Source organism: Salpingoeca rosetta (assembly GCF_000188695.1).
Source record: "Salpingoeca rosetta unplaced genomic scaffold supercont1.2, whole genome shotgun sequence".
Lineage (NCBI taxonomy): Eukaryota > Choanoflagellata > Craspedida > Salpingoecidae > Salpingoeca > Salpingoeca rosetta.
In genome coordinates this window covers 2,370,708-2,395,707 of record NW_004754932.1, presented here as the reverse complement: position 1 = coordinate 2,395,707, position 25,000 = coordinate 2,370,708, and the positions used below count along the sequence as shown (strand labels likewise).

The following is a 25,000-nucleotide window of genomic DNA, read 5'->3' as shown; positions in this document are numbered from 1 at the left end:
ATCCGGCCGTGCACACCGTGACTGCTGTTGCTGGTCTTCTTGCAATGCAATATCGTGCCATTGAAAGAGCACCGTTGGCGCCATGCGCTTGGCTTGTGTTGCTTCACTGTCACTCTCTTCATCGCTGTTGCGCACCACGCTGACCCGGCAGTAAATGACCACCTGCAGCTCGTGTCTGGTTGTCTGTAGTGTGTGTGTGTATGTGAGTGTGAGTGCGTGTGTTTTGGGCATGTTGGCGCGTGACGTGTGAAAGATGTGAGCAAGCAAGGTACAGGGGCAGGGGAAGGAAGGTGCGTACACATAGAAGTGTACACAGACACACACACACACACACACATACACACACAGACAGAAGCATGCACACGCAACAGTGTACGCACGCACACGCACACATACAGACAGAAGCATGCACACACAACAGCATGCACGCGCGCACACACACACACACGCACACACACACACACGCACACAGACAGAAGCATGCACACACACACATACACACACACAGAAGCATGCGCACGCAACAGTGTACACACACTCACGTTGATAACGCCGTCAAAGTTCAAGTCTGTGTTGATCAGGGCTTCTCCCGCAAAGGACAACACTTGTTGTGTAAAGGAATCATCGCTGTCTGCGGTGAGGGACAAGGACGGTAAGCACCCGTCCTTCTTCTGCAGCTGGTCCTCGTCTGTCTTGATTAAAATCCTGCACAGTAAGTACACACACACACACACACACACACACACACACACACACACACACACACACACACACACACACACACACACACACACACACGCGCACAGGAGGAAACAGGGGTGGGGGGAGTGGGATCGTGAACGAACGAACGCATGCACACAGTGTGCTCGCATTCACATCCACATACAGTTTGCACGAGACACAGACAAGATGGACACACAACCACGCACAGACAGACAGGTAGACAGACAGGTAGCCAGACAGATAGACAGACACACGAACAGGCACACAACCACGCAGTGCACGTAAGGCACGAGTGTCTGGTCTGACCGTGAGGGGGAGTCCTGGCGAGGCTGATCCACGATCAGCACAACCGCGTGAAGCTGTGGCATCTTCGCTGCGGGCTATTGAGCGGTCTGGTCTTTGATGTTGAGTGTGAAACGACGACTACTCCTACGATGGATTTAGGAGCTACTGGTGGAACGAGGACCTCGCAGTCGTCGTCGTCAAAAGCCTGTTGCTGGCTGTGATGGCTGCTGGAACGATCTGAGTGGAGAAGCGATTGAAACAAGAACCATCACAGTCGTCGTCATCAAAGCGCAACAAAAAAAAAGGGCCTGGAGGGATTCGAACCCCCGATCTTCGGTTTACAAGACCGACGCCTTGCCAGCTTGGCCACAGACCCCAAGGGATTGCTCACGTACCGGGGGTGGCTGCCGCGAACTTTTCAAATGCCTTTGGTGTGCGTGCGTGTGTGTTTCATGTGTGTGTGTGTGAGTGAGTGAGTGAGTGAGCGAGTGAGTGAGTGTGCTGAGTGTGTGTGTGTGTGAGTGAGTGAGTGTGTGTGTGTGTGAGTGAGTGAGTGAGTGAGCGAGTGAGTGAGTGTGCTGTGTGTGAGAGAGAGAGAGAGTGAGTGAGTGTGCTGTGTGAGTGAGTGAGTGAGCTGTGTGAGTGAGTGAGTGAGCTGTGTGTGTGTGTGCTGTGTGAGTGAGTGAGTGTGTGCTGTGTGCTGTGTGTGTGTGTGTGCTGTGTGAGTGAGTGAGTGTGTGCTGTGTGAGTGAGTGTGTGTGTGTGTGTGTGTGTGTGAGTGTTTGTGTGTGTGCTGTGTGTGTGTGTGTGCTGTGTGTGTGTGTGTGTGCTGTGTGTGTGTGTGCACTCTCTCTAGCTCTCTCTCTCTCACTCACCCTATCTCCTTCCCCAACTGCTGCCCCCCTCTGCTGCCCCCCTCTCTGCCTCACATACGCTTTGCACGATAGTTGAAACTGTACTTGGAACCATGCGCGGGCCGTCATGTAGTAACGCAAACGCCCGCAAACGCCCGCAAACGCCCGCAAACGCCCGCAAACGCCCGCAAACGCCCGCAAACGCCCGCAAACGTCCGCAAACGCCCGCAAACGCCCGAAACGCCACCACCTACCCAACAAACAAACAAACATACAGGGCTTAGTGGTCTGGTATGGCAGCCCAAGCTCCGCTGTCGCCACCGTCGTCGCCGATGCTGCCAAACAGCAGGCTGCGCAACGTTTCATCCAATCCCGCTTCCCTCACATGCTCACCACTGTCGTCGCCCACACCGTTGCTTGCACTACGCCGGGCCTGCGCGAGCGCCACTGCGTCCGGGTGAGCGAACACGACCTGGAACACGGTCCGCTCCCGTGTGCACGTGTTGTTCACGCTGTGCAGGAAGCTGTCGTCAAAGAACAGCACCTGCCCCGTCGCCCACGACCGCACCTCGTCGCCAACCTTGAGAAACGCACAGGGCACCGTGCCTTCCTTCCCCTCACCACCACCACTGCCCACACCATCCACGCCCCTTGCTTCACCACCGTCACCGTCCTCACCACCACCCTCTTCACGTGTTGGCACGTCCAGCCCGAGGTGCAGCTTCAGTTGGCCGTTGGTCATGCCGTAGTGTGGCTTGAGCACGGCACGGGGTCCAAGTGCGCTGTACCCAACGCGGAGCACATGCAGCCCCGTCTCATTGCGCAACGTGTTCAGGAGCCTGCAGGCAACGGGCGTGTCGCGGCTGCAATTGCTACCAGAGGCGTGCGGGCGCCAGTATGCCGTCGACTCATACCGCATCCACGTGCCACTGGGGATGGTTGCGTCGTGGATGCACTCCCGTTCCGGCAGAAGCAGGCCACGCTCCTTGATGCCTTCAAACTCCCGCTTGAGCGCGTCCGTATGCTCGCGCAGCAGCTGCGCCGCCCGCTGAACGCCACGGTGCTCGGAGGGGTCATGCCATGGCGCCGTCGCTATCGAAGATGACGACGACGACGACGACGACGACGACGATGGCTGTTGTGGCTCCGACACCAGTTCTGGAATGAACGTTCGCGGCAGCTGCTGGACGCTGGCCCATGGGCCGTGGCCGGTGAGGAGTTGGCCCAGCGAGCGGAGGCGCGACAGCATGGCGTCACGAACACTTGTCGGCATGTTTGGCAGGTCCGCCGTTCGCTGCAGAAGGTCGTAGTGTTGCTGCATGACGCGCAGCGTCGGTCGCACACCTGGCTGCTTCAGCGCCTCCTCGAATAGCATCAGGCTTGTCGGCAGATCACCTTTGCACTCGTAGATCGTGGACTGCAGCTGCAGCAGCACTGCCCTCGCCTCCGACGGCAGCACGCTCACGTCTTGCTGCTGCTGCTGCTGTTGCTGCTGTTGTTGTTGGGGATACTGCTGCAGGGTGCTTTCCAAGACGCCAAGCGCATCGTCATACTCAAAGTTCAGGTACATGTCCGTGGCCAACGCTGCCGCCTGCGCAACGCGCTCCAGGGCCGTGTTGACCACAGGGTCGTCGGCGTGCTTCTGCGGCTGCTTCTGCTGTTGCTGCAAGTGGTCCAGGGCCTGCAGGCCCTTGAGGCGCAGCTTGATGGCATGCGGGTACATTTTCATGTGCGAGTACACGTCCGCTGCGCGAGAGAATAGCAGAAACCGCTCCTCGCTGTGCTGGAGGCTGCATGCCGCAGGCCCTGGGCCAGACAGGACCGCGTTTGCCAGGTTCAGTGCCCGAAACGGCTTGCTGTCCTTGAAAGCAACAGCTCCAGCCATGTCCTGCAGCGCCTGCTCACAATCTACAGGAACGCTGGCGCTGCTGTTGCCCGAAAAGGGCCACCATGACGGCCACACCAGCAGCCATGCCAACCCCAGCACCACCACCGCAGCAGCCACGCCAACCAAACCACCCCCACCACCCCCACCACCCTTCTTCCTTGTCTTCTTCTGCCTGCTCCGCTTCTTCTGCTGCTGTTTGCTCATCGTTTGCGATTTGTGAACATAGGAGCAAAGTTTCTTTCGACCCACGTGTGCACCACCACACCACAGCACAGAACACACACGCACACAACCACACACGCACACAAGCACACACACATACACACACAAGCACAACAGACAGGGATGGCCAGGACAAAGGGCAAGAAGGGCAAGCGCACCGCACAGGCGGCTGCAGGCGCTGAAGAGAAGAAGGAAAAGATCCAACAGCAGCAAGCAGTGGAGGAGGCCACCGTCGCATCGGCAGCCGCTGGATCCGCCAAGCGAGCCAAGAAGACAACCACAGCCAACAAGACAAAGCAGGCCAAGAAGAAGGCGACAGCAACAGCAACAACAGCAACAACAGCAACAGCAACAACAGCAACAGCTACGGAGAACGGCAGCCCTGCTCAGGAGATTGCCGCTGTTGAGGACAGCGGCGCGCAGCCTGCTGCGAAGAAGGCGAAGACGCAGGTGAAGAACAACAACAACAACAACAAGAAGAGCGCCAAGGGGAACACCCCAGCCACCAAGCACAAGCAGGCACAAGGCAAGAAAGCGCAGCAGACCAAGGCTGCCAAGAAGCAGACAAAGCAGCAAAAGGACAAGAACAATACAAAGGATGAGATCATCAAGCTGAAGATCAAGAAGACCAAGGTAATGAACAACGAAAAGCGTCTCATGCCTGCCTCTGTGTGTGCGTTTGTGTGTGTGCGTGCGTTTGTGTGTGTGTGTGTGTTTGTATGTATGTATGTGTGTTTGTTTGCGTGCGTGTGTGTGTGCGTGTGTGTGTGTGTGTGTGTGTGTGTGTGTGTGTGTGTGTGTGTTTGTGTGTGTGTGTTTGTGTTTGCGTCTGTCACCCCCCCCCCCAAATCTGCGTGTGTAATGGCCCTCCCTCTACGTGCAGTGTCACCCACTGATGCTACAACTGATTTTTCCACTCTTTCAATCATGCTGACAGAAGAGCAAGGGCAACACAGTGCGCCCCACCCCTCCAAACCGGGCCGTTGTCTACTTGAGCCACATCCCCTATGGCTTCTTTGAGCCGCAAATGAACAAGTTCTTCTCCCAGTTTGGTGCGGTCACCCGCCTCCGTCTCTCCATCTCGCCAAAGGTGCGTGGCGTGTTCGCTCCCGCTTGCAGCACATCCGTTTGCTCTGCTGCATTGGCGGTTCGCATGCACTCGTGTTTGCTGGTTTGTGCCTTTGTCCTGCAGGCGCATTCACACCCATGCTCTCTCACCCTGCACTCGCACATACTCGTTCTCTTGCTCATGAACACGACTTCTCGTTGCTGTCGTGCACACGTCTGTGTTTTCACGTCAACAGTCGGGTCGCTCGCGCGGTTATGCGTTTATTGAGTTTGAGAACGCCGAGGTGGCGAACATTGTCGCTCAGACCATGAACAACTACCTCCTCTTCAACCGCGTCCTCAAATGTGAGTTTGGTGAATGCGGGATGGAGAGCGCCGCTGCGACGCGTTCAGAACAAGTACACACACACACACACACACACACACACACACACACACACACACACACACACACACACACACACAGACAGACATCGGCTCGCGCTGTCTCACCACCACCACCACCACCACCACTTCCCTCCTTCGCTTCGTTGCTTCTGCAGGTCGGGTGGTGCCTCCGGAGAAGGTGCACGACCAGCTGTTCCGCAGCCCGCGTCGCGTCGATATGGCCAGGGTGCAGCGCAGCAAGCACAACAAGGTCTGTTGCCGCAATGGGCACTGGATGCATGCGGATAGTATCGTGTGTGCGTGTGCGTGCGTGTGTGTTTGTGCGTGTGTGTGTGTGCGTGTGTGTGTGCGTTTTTGTGTGTGAGATTTTTATGTGCACACTTGCTGCTCCTCACTGCAAACACTGTTACGCCACAATGCCCACGTGCAGGTGCGGGTGCCCTCGGAGTACGCGGCCATGGCCAAGCGCATGCGCGCCAAGGGGAAGAAGCTGCGCCAGGTGCTCGCCGCGTATGGGGTCAAGTACGACATTGACGCCGTCACTGTCAAGGCACAGGCCGCCGCGCCAAAGGTGCGGCACCAGGGCGAAGGGGGTGGGAGGGATGTGTTTGTTTGTTTGTTTGTTTGTTTGTTTGTTTGTTTGTTTGTTTGTTTGTTTGTTTGTTTGTTTGTTTGTTTGTTTGTTTGTTTGTTTGTTTGTTTGTTTGTTTGTTTGTTTGTTTGTTTGTTTGTTTTGGGTGTGTGTGCGTGCGTATGCGTTCACGTGTGTTGGGGGATTGTGCTTTGTGCGTGTGCACGCGTGTGGGTGTGAGTGCGTCAGCTCCTTGTGCCTTCTCCCGTACGACACTGACTGTGTGTGCTGCGGCCATATGTTTGTGCGTGTGTGCGTGCGTGCAGACCTCTGAAACAGCCGCTGTGAAGGAGGGCAAGAAGGCGACAAAGCAGAAGACCAAGGGAGAGGGGAAGAAGGAGAGCAAGAAGCAAGCCACGCAGCAGAGCGAGGAACACAAGGCGAACGAGACGAAGAAGCAGGAGGGCAAGTCGGCAGCAGCAACGCCAGCAGCGACCAAGAGCCGCAAGAATAACGCACAGGCGGACAAGGCCGTGAAGGTGATGAAGGAGGTGAACACCCCAATCAAGGCAGCCAAGAATGCCAACAAGACCCCAGCCAAGACACCTGCCAAGGCAGCTAAGACCCCAGCCAAGGCAGCTAAGACCCCAGCCAAGACACCTGCCAAGACCCCGGCCAAGAATGCCAACAAGACACCTGCCAAGGCAGCCAAGACACCTGCCAAGAACCCAGCCAAGACACCTGCCAAGACCCCAGCCAAGACCCCGGCCAAGAATGCCAACAAGACACCTGCCAAGGCAGCCAAGACACCTGCCAAGAACCCAGCCAAGACACCTGCCAAGACACCTGCCAAGACCCCGGCCAAGAATGCCAACAAGACTCCTGCCAAGGCAGCCAAGACACCTGCCAAGACCCCGGCCAAGACCCCCGCCAAGGCAGCCAAGACACCTGCCAAGACCCCGGCCAAGACCCCCGCCAAGGCAGCCAAGACCCCCGCCAAGACCCCGGCCAAGGCAGCCAAGACACCTGCCAAGACCCCAGCCAAGAATGCCAACAAGACACCTGCCAAGACCCCGGCCAAGACCCCCGCCAAGGCAGCCAAGACACCTGCCAAGACCCCGGCCAAGACCCCCGCCAAGGCAGCCAAGACCCTCGCCAAGACACCCGCCAAGGCAGCCAAGACCCCCGCCAAGAAGGCAAAGAAGACGCCAAAGAAGGCACTGTAACCGTTGAATGCGTACGTATACGTGTGTGCGTGTGTCGTTTTGTGTGTTGCTGTCCAATTGCATTGTCGTTGTTGTTTTCATTGAGATCAAAGTACAAGGTGCAAATAGGAGAAGCATTCGTGGTGTGTTGTTGTGGCAGGCAACGACAGAAACACAGACACACACAGACACACAGACACACACACACAGACACACACACAGACACACACACAGACACACACAGACACACACAGACACACACAGACACACACACACACACACACACACACACGGCTGCGTTGGTTGATTACTGGATGGTCTTTGAGGTGTTGGCTGTGTGATCCTTGATTGTCGTCTTGTGGTCTTCGGGGCGGGCAGCAACCTCTTCAGGTGGTGGCGCGAACATGCACATGTGAGGTGGATGTGAGAAAATGCTCATAGAAGCAGGAGACAGTCACACAACGCACACACACGCATGTACACACACACACACACACACACTTTCACACACACTTTCACACACACACACATACACACACACACACCTGCAATGGTGATGATGGTTCGTCGGTGCACCTGCACGAGCGTTTGGATGTGTCAACGGCACGAATGTCAGCGACAAAAGAAAGCACATAGTGGGTAACGCAACAATGGTCACACCCGCCAAACGCAGCAGGACACCCGCCAAACGCAGCAGCAGATCACGCAGATGTGGGCGCGACGAACCTTCTTTCTCTCGCCCTTGAGCCCAATGTAGTGGATCTTGGTGGTGTCGCCGCCAAACGTGTCGCTGAAGAAGAGAGTGAGGCTGTGCAGGCCCTGGAACTTTGTGATGCGCGTCTCGTACTCCTGCTCCCCGTCGGCGTCCTCAACCAAGTCCCACTCCTGCACGGGCTCGAGGTCTTCCACCTGCAGCGTAAACATGCAGGGGTGTGGGCACGCGAGTAAGTGAGTGAGTGAGTGTGTGAGTGAGTGAGTGAGTGAGTGAGTGAGTGAGTGAGTGAGTGAGTAACTGAGTGTGTGTGAGTGAGTGAGTGAGTGAGTGAGTGAGTGAGTGAGTGAATTGAACAGCGGTGTTGCTCACGCGCTTCGCGTGCGGATACGGTCACAGCTAGACAGTGGAAGTAAACAAGTGAGGATGCTGCGCTTACATGGTATTGTACTCACGTTGTCAAAGTCAATGTCGTCTCTGTTGATGAATGCGGCAACGTGTGACGGGTGGCGCGGCCCGGGCTCGCCCATGATGCAGATGGACTTGATCTTCACGTCATCCGTGAATCTGACGGCGTTCAGTGAGGAGAAGACGCAAGTGTGTGTGTGTGTGTGAGCGTGAGTGTGTGTGTATCAGTGTGTGTGAGCGCATGGGAGAGTGTGGGAGAGCGCACGCGAGTGTGTGCTGTGCACGGCTCCAGCTGCTGCGACTTACGGGATGTGGATGATCAGCTGCTCGTCCGCGTCGCTCTCCACGTACTGCGAGCACAGACACACCATAGAGGCAAGTCATGGACAACAATGAACGTGAGTGTACGTGTATGTGAGTATACGTGCATGTGAGTGCGTGTGTGCGTGTGTACTTGTGCGCATGTGTGTGTGTATGCATATGCGTGTGTGTGTGTGTGTGCGTGTGAACCGCGGCATGGGCACATCACACGACTTGCTCGCTTGCCTTATCTCGCAGTTGCTTCTCGTGCAGTGGTCTGAACACGTTCTGCGCAGACCCTTCCACAGCTTCATTGAACCCAACAACCTTGAGGCGCGAGTGTGCAAGCGTGTGACCGCCGGGGAGTGGAGTCGTGTTGCAGAAGCGGAAGGATATAAGTATGCGTGTTGATGTATGCACAGGCAGAGAGTGGCAGGCAGAGAGTGGCAGGCAGAGAGTGGCAGGCAGAGAGTGGCAGGCAGGGAGTGGCAGGCAGGGAGTGGCAGGCAGACAGACAGACGGACATACAGACACATCGGCACATTCCACACACAGACACAGACACAGACACAGACACAGACACAGACACACACCCACCCACACACTCACACACCCACACACCCACCCACCCACACACACACACACACACACACACACACACACACACACACACACACACACACACACACACACACACACACACACACACACACACACACACCTTTGTCAAGTCGATGCTGTCGTAGAGAGACGACTGCACGCCTCGCTCTGGCTCATCATGGTCGTGATCGTGGCCGTGGTGGCCGTGGTGGTCGTGCCCCCCGTGCTCCTCATGTTCCTCTCGACACGACATTGCCTGCGACGTCTTCTTCCTCCTGTTCCTTCTGCGTTGCGCACTGTTGTTTTTATGCGCGTTGTTGCTTCACCTTCCAGACTCCTATTTGCTTGCTTCGTTTGCTTCGTTCAATGTCTCAGCACACACACACACACACACACACACACACACACACACATCACATCGCATCACATCACATTACAATCACACAGTGCGCAACACGAGCATGCGACGTAACACAGGACGTTACAAAGGCGTCATCTCCTCATGGTCAAGACGACGCGGTGGCAGCGGCGACGACTGCCTTGCGAAGGGCGTTGACGGGGTGCTTTGGTGCTGTCATGTACAGCGTCTGCTGCAGGAACGCGTGGAAGCGAGACGCACTGCGCTGCTGGATGCTCTCGTCGCTCGCAACCGCAGCGACCATCGACCGAACACCAGCAGCATACTCTGCAACCCCAGATGACATGGTGCGGTGTGGTGATGTGACAGAGGTACACGAGAGTACAGTACACGCCACACCACACCACACCACACCACACCACACATCACATCACATCACAACACACCACACATCACATCACCACACACACACCACACACACACATACACACACATCACCACACACCACAACAGTCGCATACAAGACCACAACACTCCCCGCCCCACGTTGGTACGCACCCTGTGCGATGCAGTGCTGCAGAACCTTCCATGCAGGCAGCAGACGGCTGTCCTCAATCCTCTCTTCAAGCGCCCGCATCTTCCCGCGCCCGGCACACACGTACTCGGGCTTGAGCAAGCCAAGGCCAACAAGCACGCTATTGATGAAAGCGCTCGCGTTGTGCTGCAGCACAAACCGCATAAACGCGTCGACATACTCGGCAGCGGCAGGCGTCACCTTCCCGTCCGTCGTGTCGCACAGCTGGACGACGACAGATGAGGAAGCAAGAACGATAAGGGAAACGGTGTTTGGGTCGGTGGGCAGTTTGGTCAAGGGCGTGTGCAGCCGTGGAGGACCAGATCGCAACACAAAGAAAACAAAACCCTCCAGCACACACACACACACACACACACACACACGCACGCACACACACACACACACACACACACACACACACACACGCACACACACACACACACACACACACACACACACACACCTCGAAGAAGAGCGTGCTGAGGGCCGTGGGCTGCACGAGATACGGCTCCAGCGCCATGCGCACAAAGGCGGCCTGATTCGCCCGACACGGGTGAGAAGTGGGTAGATGCCGGTGGTTGCGCACACATGCACACAGGCGAACAGACATGCATCGTCAGACGGACAGGCAGACAGACACATGGGCAGAGAGGCAGGCAGACAGATAGACAGACAGGCAGGCAGACAGACAGACAACCAAACCAACGGCAGACCTTGTTGTCTGACGTCTTGAGTGTGGGGATGATGTTGTGAAGCGGGATAGGCGCTGTTGTTCCGTAGACGGAGGCGGCGGTGGCGGTGGAGGAGAGAGACATTGAGGCAACAGCCCGGTCCACTTCCTCCTCCTCATTGTCAGGCTGTGCTTGTGCTGCCGCAAGTGCTGCGGCTATCGTGGGCGACGAGATGGTGAAAAATGTGAGGATGAGGGTGAGGGTAAGCATGATAGAAGACTGAACCCACACGCGTTGATACTGAGTTCCAGACAATGATACACACACACACACACACACACACACACACACACACACACACACACACACACACACCTGCTGGGCGGGTCGGCACTGGAGAGAGGTCTGGGATGACTTCATCGTCGTAGTCCTCGTCGTCATCATCTTCCGCCTCCTCTGCCTCAGATTCAATGTCCATATCCTCAGGCATCACGCTGATGGTGATGGTGATGGTGGGGTGGGGGTGGTGAATGAGGTGAAGAGGAAATGGCACATGTGCATTCACGGGTCCACAGGCACATGGGCATCGAGAACGCGGAGCCTCACCCTGGGAACATGTCTTCCAGCTGCGCGTATCCGTTTTCGCCAAACTCATTTCCTTGCACATCAAGCAGCTCTGTTGCATGCATGCACGCATGTATTTGGTGGATGGATGGCGTGGAAATAGGGGTGAGATGGGTGACGGAATGCTCATTGACGTGGAAGCGAAATTGCTTGAGCAACCACGAAGCACGTTTCTCTGCACACACACACACACACACACACACACACACGCACACGCACACACACACACAAAGCATGCTGCAGCGTGAGATAAACGCACCAAACGTCTTGCCGTTGAGCTTGGTCAGGATCCTTGTAAGCACCTGCACACACACACACACATACACATACACATGCACAGAGGCATACACACAAGTGGCGGTTAGGATGCATCGTCAACGCGGTCGGCACACACATCAACATTTGCAGTGTCCACATCCTGCACAAGACTCCACCTTCTTGCTCATTTCGTTGTATGCGAGGTTGAGAACGCTGATCGGCGTGTCTGTGTGCGCAGGGAAGCGACGGAGGAAAGGAAAACGTCATACACGTGCAAACATGACAGGGCACACTGTGAGGAGGAGGTGACACATTTGACGGGCGCACCACAGATGCGCAAACAAGCACTGACACACACACACACACACTCACACGCACGCACACACACGCACAGACAAAGACACACACGCACGCACGCACACAGACACAGACAGACACAGACACACACACTCGTTACGCACGTGCAAGGCTGTCGACGATGGCCAGGCCAGCGCGGTCCTGCAGACCCGTGTCGCTGGAGATGAACACGCGCAGGCGCTTGAGGTGACGGAGGGCTTTTGCGAGGGCGAGGCCTGCCCGCGTCTTGAGGTGGTTGTCTGACACTTCAAGCACCTCCAAGTTGGGGCACTTGGCCACGGCCTGTGCAAAGTCAACCAGGCCCTCCGTGAAGATGCCGTTGTTGTTGATGCGGATCTCGCGCAGGGTACGGATACGCTGGCGGCATTGGCGGTGGTGAGGTGAAGTTGTGGCGGTGTAGAGTGGTGTATAAAGGACACGTGAGAAGAGCAGAGGTCGATAAGAGACAATGTGGAGGTGAGCAACCACAGCGCAATCCGATACAAGCAGATACACACACATACACACACACACACACGTGCGCGCTCACACACAAACACACACACGTGCGCGCTCACACAAACGCACACACACACACACTCACAGCAAATGCCTTGCTGACTTCCCGGCAGCCCGGGATTTCAAGGCGGCTGCGGCCAAGAACGAACTTCTCCAGGCAATACGGCTGGCCCAACTGCACGCCACGTGCATGTGCCGCCTGCAGCGCCTTGCCAATGGTCTGTCATGGAAGGGGGAGGGCAGCACAACACACACACACACACACACACGAGGGTGAGGAATACAATGTAGGACTGCTCCACAGCGCCAACTTCCCGCTATCATGCATGCAGGGAGAGTAAGAGACGTGCAGGCGGTCAAATCATAGCACTCCTCCATTGTACCTCTCCGCCTGCCGGGCCAACACCGGTGTTGTTGAGGTAGAGTTCCTTGAGGGTGAGGCACTGCGACAGTAGCGGCGCAATGTTCTCCGCGCCGCTCGGGTTGACGGCATTGTCACTGAACATCAGAGACACAATCCGTTACGAGACGTTGAAGGAGGAGCAAGGAGAAACAACAGTTACTGTCAACGCCAGCAACGCACGCATACAGCATAGACCACAACATTGACACACATATGGGATTCCACACAGATACAGAGGCGCATTCACAAACGCACACACAAACACACACACACACACACAAACCATCCTCACACACACACACACTAACATTCACACGCACTCACAAAGCATCCTAACACACGCATATACACACCTGAAGTCGAGGACTGTGAGGTTGTCAAAGTTGAGAAACGCCTCTGCAAAGAACTTAAGGGACGGGTGGATGTCCGGGATCTTGCGGCCCACGAACATGTCGTTGAAGAGGGCTCGCTCAATGGTGGTCTTTGAGCTGAGCACGTGAGCCAAGGCTTGGCAGAAGGGCTTTGAGTAGCTGTTGCCTTCCATGGACACGGTCTTGAGGTCATCACGGGCACGGATGGCCTCAAGGATGGGCTCACCAGGCACCGTCTGCTGCTTGGCAGTGGCGTCTGTCGCCGGCACCTCAATCACGGGGCCTTTACCGGCCACGGGGCCCTTGCTGTCATCGGAGGCGGCCGGTGTGAGATAGAACGGCTTTGTCAGCTCAACCCGCTTCCCGTTGACGTCTGGCTTGTAGGCCCCAGCCTCCTTCACCCACTCCACCCTGTCCTTCAGGTCCTGTCGCTCCATGGTGAGGGTGGTGCACTGCAGTGTGGTCCGGCACAGCTTGTCTCCTTTGTTGGCTGGAGAGATTTGCAACCGACAAAAAAAAGTACACCAACGTGCAGCGTGGGAACCGACTGAATTCAGTTGTGTAGTGAAAAGCGACACCATGAAAGATAGTATCACAGCGCCCTCACACACACACAGTGCGTGCATCATCATTCTTCTCCACACACGCAACACCCACAACAACAACCAACAACCCACGACCACCTTCCTTCTTGCCTTGCTTGCTTGTGTTGCCTCGCTTGTTGTTGTCGTGTTGCCATGTTTGGTGTTCAGCGAGTTGCGAGCGTGCGTGCCGCCGCTGCCGTTGCTGTGCGCGGGGCACGCCTGGCACAGGCTGCTGCTGCTGTTTCCGTGCGGCATGCCAGCACCGGCGCGGTGCAGGTGTGCGAGACGGCTGAGGAGGCCATTGCTGGCGTGCAGGACGGCTCCAAGCTCCTGGTCGGCGGTGCGTCCACTGTGCACTGTTGCGTGCACGCTTGTGTGTATGTGTGTGTGTGTGTGTGCACGCTTGTGTGTGTGTGTGTGTGTGTGTGTGTGTGTGTGTGTGTGCACGCTTGTGCGTGTGTGTGTGTGCACACGCTTGTGTGTGTGTGTGTGTGCACGCTTGTGTGTGTGCACGCTTGTGTGTGTGCACGCTTGTGTGTGTGTGTGTGTGTTTGCCTGCCCCTTCCACCCTTCGCTCTCTCTCTCTCTCTGTCTATTGGAATATGTAGCACACGTCCTCACAACCCGCCCCTCACTTGTGCTGCTTTGCCCAGGCTTTGGTCTTTGCGGTATCCCCGAGAACCTCATTGCTGCCCTGCAGAAGAGCGGCGCAAAGAACCTTACCTGCGTCAGCAACAACGCTGGGTCAGTTGGGAGAGACAAAAGAGAGCACTGGGAGAGAGAGAGAGTGTGTGTGTGTGTGTGTGCGTGTGCGTGTGCGTGTGTGTGTCTGCGTCTGTGTCCATGTGTGTGTGTGTGTGACTGCATGTCTGTATGTTTGTGTGTCTGGGTGCGCGAATGTGGACACTTGTTGTATGTTGTGAGACAAAACACACAACGCCCATCGTGTAGCAGAAGCCGTGCTCATGAAACTGCCCACCACCTCCACTGACCACGGCCATGTACTCACACGCTCGCGCGCACGCACTCCCTCCGCCTTTCGTTTGCTGTTGGCGTTTTCCAGTGTGGACGACTTTGGCCTCGGCCTTCTCCTGAAGAACAAGCAGGTCAAGCGCATGATCTCGTCGTATGTCGGCGAGAACAAGGAGTTTGAGCGGCAGTACATTGGCGGCGAGCTCGAGGTCGAGCTTACACCGCAGGTGCGTCGTTGACTTGATCATGGCTTCGTCTGCAAGCATGTGAACCCTGTCGTTGTCGGCGCAACAAGTTCATCGACAACACACACACACACACACACACACACACACACACACACACACACACACACACACACACACACACACACACACACACACACACGACGGCATATATCACCCTCATTCCTTGTTTCTCCAACTCCCCCCGCCTTCCATCCATCCACCCTCCTAACACGCTCAGGGCACGCTTGCCGAGCGCATTCGCGCGGGCGGCGCGGGCATCCCGGCGTTCTTCACCCCCACCGGATATGGGACAATCATCCACGAGGGTGGTGCGCCCATCAAGTACAAGGCCGACGGCAGCGGCGATATTGAGATCCCCAGCAAACCCCGCGAGAGCCGCGAGTTTAACGGTGTGGAAGTTTGCCTTGCTTGTCTCGTTTGTGAGCGTGAGCGTGTGCATGTGTGTGTGTGTGCATGTGCATGTGTGTGCATGTGTGTGTGAGTGTGTGTGTGTGAAAAAATGGTTACATGCGTTCCCTCCCGCCATCGGGTTTGTTCGCTCTGTGTCTACCATCCCCCCCCCCTAATTCAATGACCTCACATCTCCCCTCCCCCTCCCTGCTGCTGCTTGCGTGTGCCAGGCGTCCCGTACATCATGGAGGAGGCGATTACCGGCGACTTTGCTCTCGTTCGCGTAAGTCGTGGACAGCTGTGCACTGTGTGTTTGTACACGTGCTGTTGTGTTCTTCCAACAAACCCCAGCCAACGCTGACCACCTCTTGTTCACACACACACACTCACACACACACACACACACACACACACACACACACACACACACACACACACACACACACACACACACACACACACACACACAATGCGCGCGTGTGCGTGTGTGCAGGCGTGGAAGGCGGACACGGCGGGCAACCTGGTGTTCCGCAAGACGGCGCGCAACTTCAACGCGGCCATGGCCCGGGCAGCAAAGGTGACGGTCGCTGAGGTGGAGGAGATTGTTCCTGTTGGCGAGCTCGACCCAGATTGCATCCACGTGCCCAGGTCCGTACACACGCACTCACACACACACACACACACACACACATACACACACACACACATACACACACACACACACAAGCACTATTGTGCATGAAGCATTGTCTGCTGTGGTGAGCTCTGGGTGAGCGCCGGTTTGCAGCGTGCTCTGTGCATTGACACATCGTTTGTGCTGTGAGTTGTGTGGTCTCATCTTACGTGTCACATGTTACATGCGTGCAGCGTGTATGTGAAACGCGTGTTTAAGGCAGACCACATGGAGAAGCGCATCGAGGTGCGTGGCCATATTTGTGCTTGCAAGCACGAAAGGAGAACAATTTGAGGAGAATGTCCCCCCCCCCCTCACACACACACACACACACACACACACACACACACACACACACACACACACACACACACACACACACACACACACACACATTCTCTCGGACTCACCGAATTCATCAACCCTCACCCTCGCCACCACCACCATCATCATACCCCCACCGCCACCAACAACAATGCAGCGGCTGACGCTTGCCAAGGATGGCGACCACGCCCCGCCTGCGCCCGGCGCGCCCGCCGCCAAGCGCGAGCTCATCATCCGTCGTGCTGCCAAGGAGTTCAAGGTGCGCTGGTGATGGTGGTGACGCATGCTGCCTGCAAGCAATACTATCGTCATCCTCCTGTTGTTCGCTGTGCTTTTGTAACCCCCTCCCCCGTTGATAAACCTACGCAGCCGTCTCATGCCTGTACACGCGTGTGCTCGCCTGTGACTGGTGTAGGACGGCATGTTTGTGAACCTTGGTATTGGTATGCCGATGCTTGCATCCAACTTCATCCCAGAGGGTATGAACGTCTCCCTCCAGTCTGAGAACGGCGTCCTCGGCCTCGTACGTCCACAAACCAACGAGACGTGGTGGCGGTGGCGGCGGTGGTGGTGGTGGTGGTGTGTCTGTGTGTGTACCTGTCTGTGTGTATCTGTGTGTGTGTGTGTGTGTGTTGTGCATGTGTATGAATAGGATGAGTGGAAGGACGATGTGATCGTTTGGCTTGAAATCTTTTGTCGTCGTATCGCTTGCTCCCTTCACGCTCACCGTATACTGCTTGTGTTGCGCGCACATGGTGTTGCGGGGGCGTCACTAGGGCCCATTCCCCAAGAAGGGCGAGGAAGACCCAGACCTGATCAACGCAGGTGTGTGTATGTGAGTGTGAGAGTGTGTGAGTGTGAGGGTGTGTGAGTGTGCGAGTGAGTGAGTGTGTGTGTGTGTGTGTGTGTACGTTCCCTTGTCTCATGCTTCCCCTTGCGTCCTCATCCTCGTCTCACCATATCAACTCCAACTCTCACATCATCACCGCCATCAATACCACCAGGCAAGGAGACGGTCAAGGTTCTGCCCGGGTCGTCGTTCTTTGGGTCTGACGACTCGTTTGCGATGATCCGCGGTGGGCACATCCACCTCACCATCCTCGGCGCAATGCAGGTCTCCCAGTACGGCGACCTCGCAAACTTCATGATCCCGGTCCGGCCTCCTGTTTGCTGTTGTATTGTGCTGTGTGTCCAGTTTGTTGAGGTGTAATTGTGGCTGTGTTGCTGTGTTGTGTGTGTGTGTGATTGAGAGAGAGAAAGAGAGAGAGAGAGAGAGAGAGAGAGAGAGAGAGAGAGAGTGTGTGTGTGTGTGCGTGTGTGTGCTGTGTGTGCTGTGTTTGTTTGTTTGTGTCGTGTGTCGCTTTGTAAGTGCGCAGTTGCTGTTCCGCGGCAACCACCACAACACCAACTCAACCTTTCCTTCCACCTCAATGCTCACCACTCCTTGTGTCATCTGTCACCACCCTGCCGCCCCACATGCGCAGGGCAAGATGGTCAAGGGCATGGGCGGTGCCATGGATCTCGTGTCTGCCCCCGGCTCTCGTGTCGTCATCACCATGGAGCACTGCGCCAAGGTTTGCTGCCTCCTTCTATTGTGCATTGCCACGCTCGCTCTTGTCAACGGCTTCGCCTCAGTCTGCATTTGATTGCACGGCGTCACAGCTTGCCCCGACTTCTTAATCCGCATCACCTCTTCACGCCCATCAGTCAATCAATCCCTTTCTTCTTGATGCACTATGCAATGTACACACCACCTCACACCATCCACAGAGCGGCGCGCACAAGATCCTCGAGAACTGCACGCTGCCGCTGACGGGCCCGAAGTGCGTCGACCGCATCATCACAGAGATGGTTCGTTCCGTGGCCGTGCCTTGTCGTTCTCGATCACGTGTCTTGCAGCATGCTTTCCATGCTCTTCCCCCCCCCCCCGGCTTTCGTCCTCTTCTTTCTCACCACCACCACCACCACCACCACCACCACGACCACATGGTGCTGCGTGTGAGCAGGGTGTGTTTGACGTGTCCGCCGAGACCGGCCTCACCCTCATCGAGATTGCAGATGGCGTCTCCGTCGACGACGTCAAGGTGACTACGCAGGGTGCCGTGCGCGCTCGCTGCATTGGCCTTCACACATACAGACACACACACACACACAGACACACACACACACACAGACACACACACACAGACACACACAGACAGACACACACAGACACACACAGACACAGACACAGACACACACACACACTCACTCACTCACTCACTCACTCAACTCACTTGTTTTCCTTCCGTGCTGCAGGCTGCCACGGGCGCCCCGTTTGCTGTCAGCGACAACCTCAAGGCGATGGACGCATAAGCGCTCCCCTCCCGTATTGATTTTTCCAACCACGGCACCACCAGACACCCACCCACCACCGTTGGTGTTGCTGCATCCAGCGTTGCAGCACATGCGCGTGCGTGTGCGTGGTGGCCGTGCGTGTTGCTTGTTGGTGTTTGTTTGTTGTCGTTCCCTCTTCGTAGTCGTGCATTTGTTTGCTGATGTTTTGTTTTCTGCTGACAGTTCAATACAGGACAGCGCAGGCTGTTCACGTATGGATGTTCATGGCAAGCAGTGTGATGTGCCGATATGTGACATGTGATACGATGTGGTGTGATGTGACCACCAGCCCAATACAGCAACCATCAAGCACAGAGATCAAGTATTGTTACAGCTGTACACAGCAAAGTCGCGCTGTTGTCGTAGCGTAACATGCTAAAAGAATCAGAGAGGGTGTTCGTGTGTTTGTGTGTGTGTGTGTGTGTGTGGTCACTAGAATGTGTCGATGCCAACAACAGACGCCGGCAGCTGATCCTCCAGGGCCTGAAAATGCCAGCAATCAGAGAAAAAGGAGGGCAGGGAGGGGTGTTTGGAAGGTTTGGTTAGAAGCAAGTGCGGGCAGTGGTGGCCAGGTTGGACGTGGTGAAGCACACAGACACAGATACACACAGACACAGACACAGACACAGACACAGACACAGACACAGACACAGACACAGACACAGACACACGCACACACACACACACACACCGATAGTCGACTTGACGCAAGAAGGAGCATCTTGAAGGTTCTCAGCCGATACCGCAGCGTGTCACGCGGGGTTAAACTGCGCTCAAACACGGACAGCTCATCCACCACCGTTGCCATGGAGCTTGTGCTACCCAGTGAACCCTGCCGCCTTCGCTGCTGTTGTTGTTCATGGCGGTGGTTCTGTGTGGGGATGCTGTCAGCACCTGGTGCTGTCATGTTGGATGTGTGTGTGTTCACACCAGGAGACGACAGCAGCGACTGAAGTTCCGCCTCCTCTCGCCCCTGCTGCTCGTCGCCATGTTGTTGTTGGTGCTGCTGTTGGTGTGCTTCTTGCGCGTGTGGTGTGTGGTTTGTGTGCTCGGTCGATTCGAGCGATTGCAATCGTTCTCGCAGCAGAGACGCTTCATCAACGGCATCTGGAAGGGACCAACGACCGCACATGTGTGTGAAAAGGAAAAAGGCCGAGGGGACGCACCAGCTACGCAAGCGAAGTAAGCGTGATACGCACACACAAGCGCAACAACAGCTCCATACTCACACATGCACACACACACACACACACACAGAGGGATAGCTCCACGCTCACGCATGCACTCACTCTCCCACTCTCCCACTCTCCCTCACACCCACACCCCCCCCCCCCACACACACACACATACACACACGTGATGGCAGTGTTGGCTGTACCGTTGAGGGCCTGCTTCATGTGCTGCTTATCATCCTGCATCTCCTCAAGCTCTCCTTGAACCAGCGCCAAGGTCTCCAGTTTGTCACTCAGGTCGTCCTACATCCAACCGCACACACGTGCAAACAAAACAAAACAAAACAAAACAAGAGGTGAGCAGACACATCGCAGGCATCGAACCGCTGTGCTTCTCTTAGAGTCACAGCAGCCAGCCATCAGCAAGTGTGCGTACCTGCAACTGCTGGATGGTGACCTCCTGTTGTCGCGTTGTTCGCTCCAGATCGTCCTGTGTGTCCTCGAGCTCGGTCACGCGCTTGCGGAGCTACACACCACCACCATAGCGCCAGTTACCGATATGCAGTCGTCACATAATAGTGAGGGTACACATGACAAAGGTGGCAGCGGCAGGTGCGAAATAACTAGAGCGACGACAGTAGCAAGGCCACATCTGGACAAATAGCAAGGGCTCAGCTTGACAAGCCACTTGGATGCTGCGCACGCACCGTCACACGCTCTTCTTCAAGCGACAGGACTTGGGATTTCAGCTTGGTCACGTCCGTCTGGCTCTGTTGCACCGTGCTGTCATACTTTGTCTGCAACATGGGTGACAACAGCCAGAGTAAGTTGACAAGAGCGAGGGAGGGAGAGAGAGAGAGTATGTGTGCGTGCGTGTGTGTATGCGTGTGCGTGTGCGCGTGCGTGTGTGTGTGCCAACACATGTGCTATGCGAGTGAGCAGATGCGTTGTCTACGGTTGCTTGGGCGCTGTGCATGAAACCACTGCACGCACCTTGATGTCCTGAAAGTCCCGTTCCAACTTTGCACGCCGTTGGCGTTCGTTCTTCAATTGACTGTGTGCCTGGAGCGCATTGCCATGATGAAAGGAAAACAAAGCAGGTTATTCATGTGTGCGTGTGAGTGCGTGCACTTGTGTGTGTGTGTGCTGTGTGCAAAGGTGCATGTGTTGTCATGTGTGCGTGTTCGTGTGTGTACGTGTGCTGTGTCACTCTGCAAATTATTGTTTATGTCACATTATGTCCACCACCAACCTGGTTCAACTCCTTCTCCAGCTCTTGCTTCATGGACTCTGTGTGGGCCTTCAGCTCCTCCAGCTCTGCCCTGAGCTGCGCCGCGTCCTCAGCCATGCTCACTCGCTGTTGTTGTTTGTTGCTTGGCCGCTCGAAGTTGGGAAGATTGTTTATGTGACGGCAAATACTCGACAATTAAACGGTTTTGGTGGGCGATGGTGGCGGTGAATGGTGGTGAGCATTGGGGTTGCTGAGAGTGTTGCGGTGGTTATGCTTTGAGTGCTTTGGCTTTTGCTTTGGATCTCCAGCTGCGGTGTTGAAGAGAACGATGGCGGCAAGGACGCCCGCAGCGGAGCACAGGAACGGGAAGCTGAGATGCGCCCCAAGCACCACGGCCGAGGTTGCTGTGGCCAACAGCATGGACACTGCAACGATAAATAACCTGAGAATGTTGCTGGCGTGCTGCAGATGGGCAGTTGGGGATGTGGAAGAAGTTGGGGATGTGGAAGAAGAGTTGCGTGTGTGTGTGTGTGTGTGTGTGTGTGTGTGTGTGTGTGTGTGTGTGCGTGCGTTCGTGTGTGTGTGTGTGCGTGCGTGTGTGTGGGTGTGTGGATGTGCGTGTGTGGATGTGTGTGTGTGTGTGTGTGTGTGTGTGTGTGTGTGTGTGTGTGTGGGCGTGTTTGTGTGTGCATGCGAAGAAAAGCAGATGTGAGGAAGGAGGGCGGGAGGAAGGCGCATTGGGGCGAGTTGGCATGGCAGAGCGTACAGCTATGGCAGACAACGATTCATCCAGGTACAAGTGGGGCCACAAAGGGAGCAATTAGGAACCAACGGACCCATACAAGCATACATGCAGCAAGTACACGCAGGGCGGGCACAGGGCAGAGGCCGAACATACGCAGAAACACATCCCTTCCCACTTACACACACACACATTCGCACGAAAACACACACACACACATATTCGCATAAACACACATTCGCACATTTGCACGCACACACACACACACACCTTGATGACGTAGCCGTAGATGATGCCGTTGATGGCTTGCGTGAGGATGATGGCCCACGTGAGGTCGGAGAAGCCGGTGAAGAAGTCCGCAGGCGAGTGCAGGGAGATGGCGGCCAGCACGGCGTTGATCACCGCGCCGCCGAAATAGAGCTTGATGCTCTGCACGAAAAATGGCTCTGGGTTGCGCTTCATAATCACCTCGCTATACACGCTGGCAAACCCGCTGTTGAAGCAATAAAGAAGCATGCCAACAACGCCAATCGGGGTGATGAACACGCTCGCCGGGTTCCATTCCGTCGCGTGCAGCTGAAACCCCGAGACGGTGTTCAGCGTACCTGGGAGAGAGGGTGTATCATAGGGAGTGGTGCAGTGTGGTGGAACAAGGGGAAGGAACAAACAAGGTGCTGGGTGAGCTTGGCGTTGCTTCAGCTACAGGGACACAGAGAAGCGGGGGAGGGGGGATCGTGAGTTTCAGCGTGCAGCTGTACTGAACACACACACACACACACACATATATACCCACACACCCACACACCCACACACACACACACACCCACACACCCACACACCCACACACACACGTGCCCACACCCACACACACACACACACACCCACACATACCCACACACACACGACATGCTCTCACCGGAGAGAAAGAGGATGAGGAGAGCCAGCCACTTGCGTGGCGTAAAGGTGCGCCTGAGCAAGAGATAGAAGCAGAGAACCGTGGTGACAGTCTTGAAGTTGCACAGCACTTGGAAGGTTGCCGAGTCCATGTGCCGCTGCAGCAAGATGGCTGCATTGTTATTCAAAGCATAGCACAGCGAGGGCACCTGTGAAGATGTGTGTGTGTGTGTGTGTGTGAAAGGGGAGGGGAAGGAAAGAAGTGGTTGTGAGAGGGTTTGTCGAAGGTAGCGCAATAGAAGGGGTCAAAAGCAGGGAGAGCGGCAGAAGAAGTCCAATGCGCATACAACAAAGAAAACACACGCATGACAACGCACACACACACAACAGACACCGCCACACACCACGACGGAAAAGCACAGCGTCCACCCTCTCCACACACACACACACACACACACACACACACACACACACACACACACACACACACACACACACACACACAACGACGCGCACGAGCGCGTACCAAGTAGACCCAATCTGAGGTGGACACGGACCACGTGCGACTGGAAAGGGAAAACGCAATGGAGATGAGCAGCTTGGTTGTCTCCTGGAGCAGAACAACGGATGCCGAGGAGAACGGAATGCGGCCTGTGTCGTCCTTGGTGAGCGCGAGCAAAAACGAATGTGTCCCCGTGATGGCCACAGCCACTGGCACACCGCCCACCAACGCCATGGATGCCATCCTGGAGTAGTTGGATGCGGGCCCAGCACCCAACACAAACACTCTAACGTAAAGCACAACAAGAACCAAGCAACGGGTGTCCGCCTTGCTTAGCAGCAGCAACAGCAACAGCAGCAGTGCTTTCAGTGGAGTGCTGACTGTTGATTTGATCTGCCAGGCTGCGTAACTTATTAACGCACGTGCAGTGTTGACATCATGTGGTGGCCCTCGTCAACAAAGCAACCAAGCAAGCAAGCAAGCAGACTCAAGCAACTCAAGCACACAACCTCAGCACACAACCTCAGCACACAACCTCAGCACTCAACACCTGGATTGGTTGGATGTCCGTTGCCGAGTCGGTTGTCCTCCCCACCGAATAATTTCGCGTTCTGGTCCTTGGTCGCGAAGTTCTACGATTTTCTTTCGTGAAGTTCAATAAATTTCCGCATTGCTGCCGCCTGCCTTCTTCGCGCACTTTTGATTCCTTGAGCCTTGTTGCTTGTTGATTGGTTGGTGCTGTTGCTTGCTGTGCGGTGTTTGTGTTTTGATTTGCGTGCGTGCGAGAGAGTTGGTGTTGCTGGCGTTTCTTCTTCTTCTTCTTCTTCTTCTTCTTCTTCTTGGTGGTGGTGTGATTGCTTGGAGGTGTGTTTGAGCGTTTGGTGTTTGGTGTTTGGTTGCGTGAGGAGCGGCTGACGCACTTCACATCCCTTCATTGCGTGGGCGCTGCACGTTCCAGACGGCCGCACGCCAGAGACGAAGAAGCAAGCAAGCAAGAAGTCCTTCTGTCTTTCTTTGTTCTGTGTCGTGGTGTTGGGAAACCGCGCTCTGCTTCCCACACCCAACAAACAAACATCACATCTCGTCATCGACAAGACTGCGTGCGACAGCCGGTGCGTGCCCTGACGCTGTCGTGGCCTCCTTGCGATCTGGTCCGGTTCTCGATGATGTGTTGGAATGCTTTGCTTGGTCATGTGTGTGTGTGTGTGTGTGTGTGTGTGTGTGTGTGTGTGTGTGTGTGTGCGTTGACGCAACCCAGCTCGGGAGTGTGGAGACCGAAAAGGGCGAGTTTGTCATCGACAACCTCGGAGAACTACTGGTTCGTTCAGAATGTCCATGTTTGCGCGCCCAAACGCCCTCCACGCCTGTGCTTGTGCCTTGTTGCGTTACACTTGCGCTGTACTCGGTCCGTTTGTCGATATGGTTTATGTTTGTGAGAGTATGTGTGTGTGTGAGTGTGTGTGTGTGTATGTGTTGTCGGCCACCCTGCTGTCGGTGCTGTCATCCTGCTGTCGGAGCTGGCATCCTGCTGCCTCCCTTTGCAAAGTGCTCGAGG

The 25,000-nt window shown here is 55.8% G+C and overlaps 9 protein-coding genes and 1 non-coding gene across 11 annotated transcripts in view; 3 read left to right on the top strand and 7 right to left on the bottom strand.

The window, feature by feature from the left end:
- PTSG_01069 (uncharacterized protein) overlaps positions 1–1,091 on the bottom strand; it is a gene marked incomplete at both ends in the record, with an annotated part of 2,171 nt that extends 1,080 nt beyond the window's left edge. The window contains 3 exons of the mRNA XM_004998487.1: positions 1–183; positions 543–705; positions 1,030–1,091. The exon at positions 1–183 is cut by the window's left edge and continues 1,080 nt beyond it. Of these exons, the coding sequence (XP_004998544.1) occupies positions 1–183; positions 543–705; positions 1,030–1,091 (408 nt within the window). The remainder of the gene's footprint in view (positions 184–542; positions 706–1,029) is intronic.
- A 220-nt stretch (positions 1,092–1,311) lies between these two features.
- PTSG_20057 lies at positions 1,312–1,384 on the bottom strand. The gene has a single exon. It is a non-coding gene; the product is annotated as a tRNA-Thr (tRNA).
- Positions 1,385–2,086: 702 nt separating this feature from the next.
- On the bottom strand, positions 2,087–3,960 carry PTSG_01068 (uncharacterized protein). The gene has a single exon (XM_004998486.1). The coding sequence runs from the start codon at positions 3,952–3,954 to the stop codon at positions 2,143–2,145; it is 1,812 nt and encodes a 603-aa protein (XP_004998543.1). The 5' UTR covers positions 3,955–3,960; the 3' UTR covers positions 2,087–2,142.
- Positions 3,961–3,967: 7 nt separating this feature from the next.
- On the top strand, positions 3,968–7,334 carry PTSG_01067 (the record flags this gene model as incomplete). 2 transcript variants are annotated; one of them, XM_004998485.1, is made up of 7 exons in its annotated part: positions 3,968–4,605; positions 4,910–5,062; positions 5,277–5,385; positions 5,583–5,677; positions 5,858–5,998; positions 6,325–6,612; positions 6,748–7,224. In XM_004998485.1, 7 exons carry the CDS (start codon positions 4,096–4,098, stop codon positions 7,222–7,224), a joined length of 1,773 nt encoding a protein of 590 aa, XP_004998542.1. The 2 variants fall into 2 exon arrangements, with proteins under 2 accessions (XP_004998542.1, XP_004998541.1); XM_004998484.1 differs by having other exon boundaries at positions 4,096–4,605; positions 6,325–6,933; positions 7,171–7,334.
- Positions 7,335–7,452: 118 nt separating this feature from the next.
- PTSG_11684 (uncharacterized protein) lies at positions 7,453–9,578 on the bottom strand. Its single transcript, XM_004998483.1, has 7 exons — positions 9,345–9,578; positions 8,870–8,950; positions 8,630–8,673; positions 8,371–8,482; positions 7,930–8,112; positions 7,749–7,779; positions 7,453–7,587 (listed from the first exon to the last, which is right to left on the bottom strand). Exons 1-7 carry the CDS (start codon positions 9,474–9,476, stop codon positions 7,511–7,513), a joined length of 660 nt encoding a protein of 219 aa, XP_004998540.1. The 5' UTR covers positions 9,477–9,578; the 3' UTR covers positions 7,453–7,510.
- PTSG_11683 (uncharacterized protein) lies at positions 9,564–13,841 on the bottom strand. Its single transcript, XM_004998482.1, has 12 exons — positions 13,320–13,841; positions 12,947–13,061; positions 12,649–12,783; positions 12,170–12,422; positions 11,885–11,934; positions 11,710–11,752; positions 11,433–11,502; positions 11,202–11,320; positions 10,869–11,041; positions 10,619–10,690; positions 10,140–10,380; positions 9,564–9,908 (listed from the first exon to the last, which is right to left on the bottom strand). The coding sequence occupies exons 1-12, from the start codon at positions 13,772–13,774 to the stop codon at positions 9,730–9,732; spliced, it is 1,905 nt and encodes a 634-aa protein (XP_004998539.1). The 5' UTR covers positions 13,775–13,841; the 3' UTR covers positions 9,564–9,729.
- Positions 13,842–13,955: 114 nt separating this feature from the next.
- Positions 13,956–19,220, top strand: PTSG_01063 (succinyl-CoA:3-ketoacid CoA transferase). Its single transcript, XM_004998481.1, has 15 exons — positions 13,956–14,261; positions 14,575–14,665; positions 14,985–15,120; positions 15,359–15,530; positions 15,762–15,814; positions 16,025–16,179; positions 16,399–16,450; positions 16,686–16,787; positions 16,944–17,051; positions 17,305–17,353; positions 17,533–17,681; positions 18,013–18,102; positions 18,299–18,379; positions 18,535–18,612; positions 18,827–19,220. Exons 1-15 carry the CDS (start codon positions 14,075–14,077, stop codon positions 18,881–18,883), a joined length of 1,560 nt encoding a protein of 519 aa, XP_004998538.1. The 5' UTR covers positions 13,956–14,074; the 3' UTR covers positions 18,884–19,220.
- On the bottom strand, positions 19,062–21,474 carry PTSG_01062 (uncharacterized protein). Its single transcript, XM_004998480.1, has 7 exons — positions 21,329–21,474; positions 21,070–21,138; positions 20,784–20,873; positions 20,513–20,602; positions 20,283–20,379; positions 19,596–20,011; positions 19,062–19,387 (listed from the first exon to the last, which is right to left on the bottom strand). Exons 1-7 carry the CDS (start codon positions 21,422–21,424, stop codon positions 19,337–19,339), a joined length of 909 nt encoding a protein of 302 aa, XP_004998537.1. The 5' UTR covers positions 21,425–21,474; the 3' UTR covers positions 19,062–19,336.
- A 28-nt stretch (positions 21,475–21,502) lies between these two features.
- On the bottom strand, positions 21,503–23,688 carry PTSG_01061 (uncharacterized protein; the record flags this gene model as incomplete). The annotated part of the gene is made up of 4 exons (XM_004998479.1): positions 21,503–21,769; positions 22,320–22,654; positions 22,966–23,152; positions 23,470–23,688. The coding sequence occupies 4 exons, from the start codon at positions 23,686–23,688 to the stop codon at positions 21,503–21,505; spliced, it is 1,008 nt and encodes a 335-aa protein (XP_004998536.1).
- Positions 23,689–24,259: 571 nt separating this feature from the next.
- The window catches only part of PTSG_01060 (uncharacterized protein), an 8,890-nt gene continuing 8,149 nt past the window's right edge, over positions 24,260–25,000 (top strand). Inside the window, exon 1 of the mRNA XM_004998478.1 lies at positions 24,260–24,557. The gene's annotated coding sequence lies outside the window, so the exon portion shown is untranslated. The remainder of the gene's footprint in view (positions 24,558–25,000) is intronic.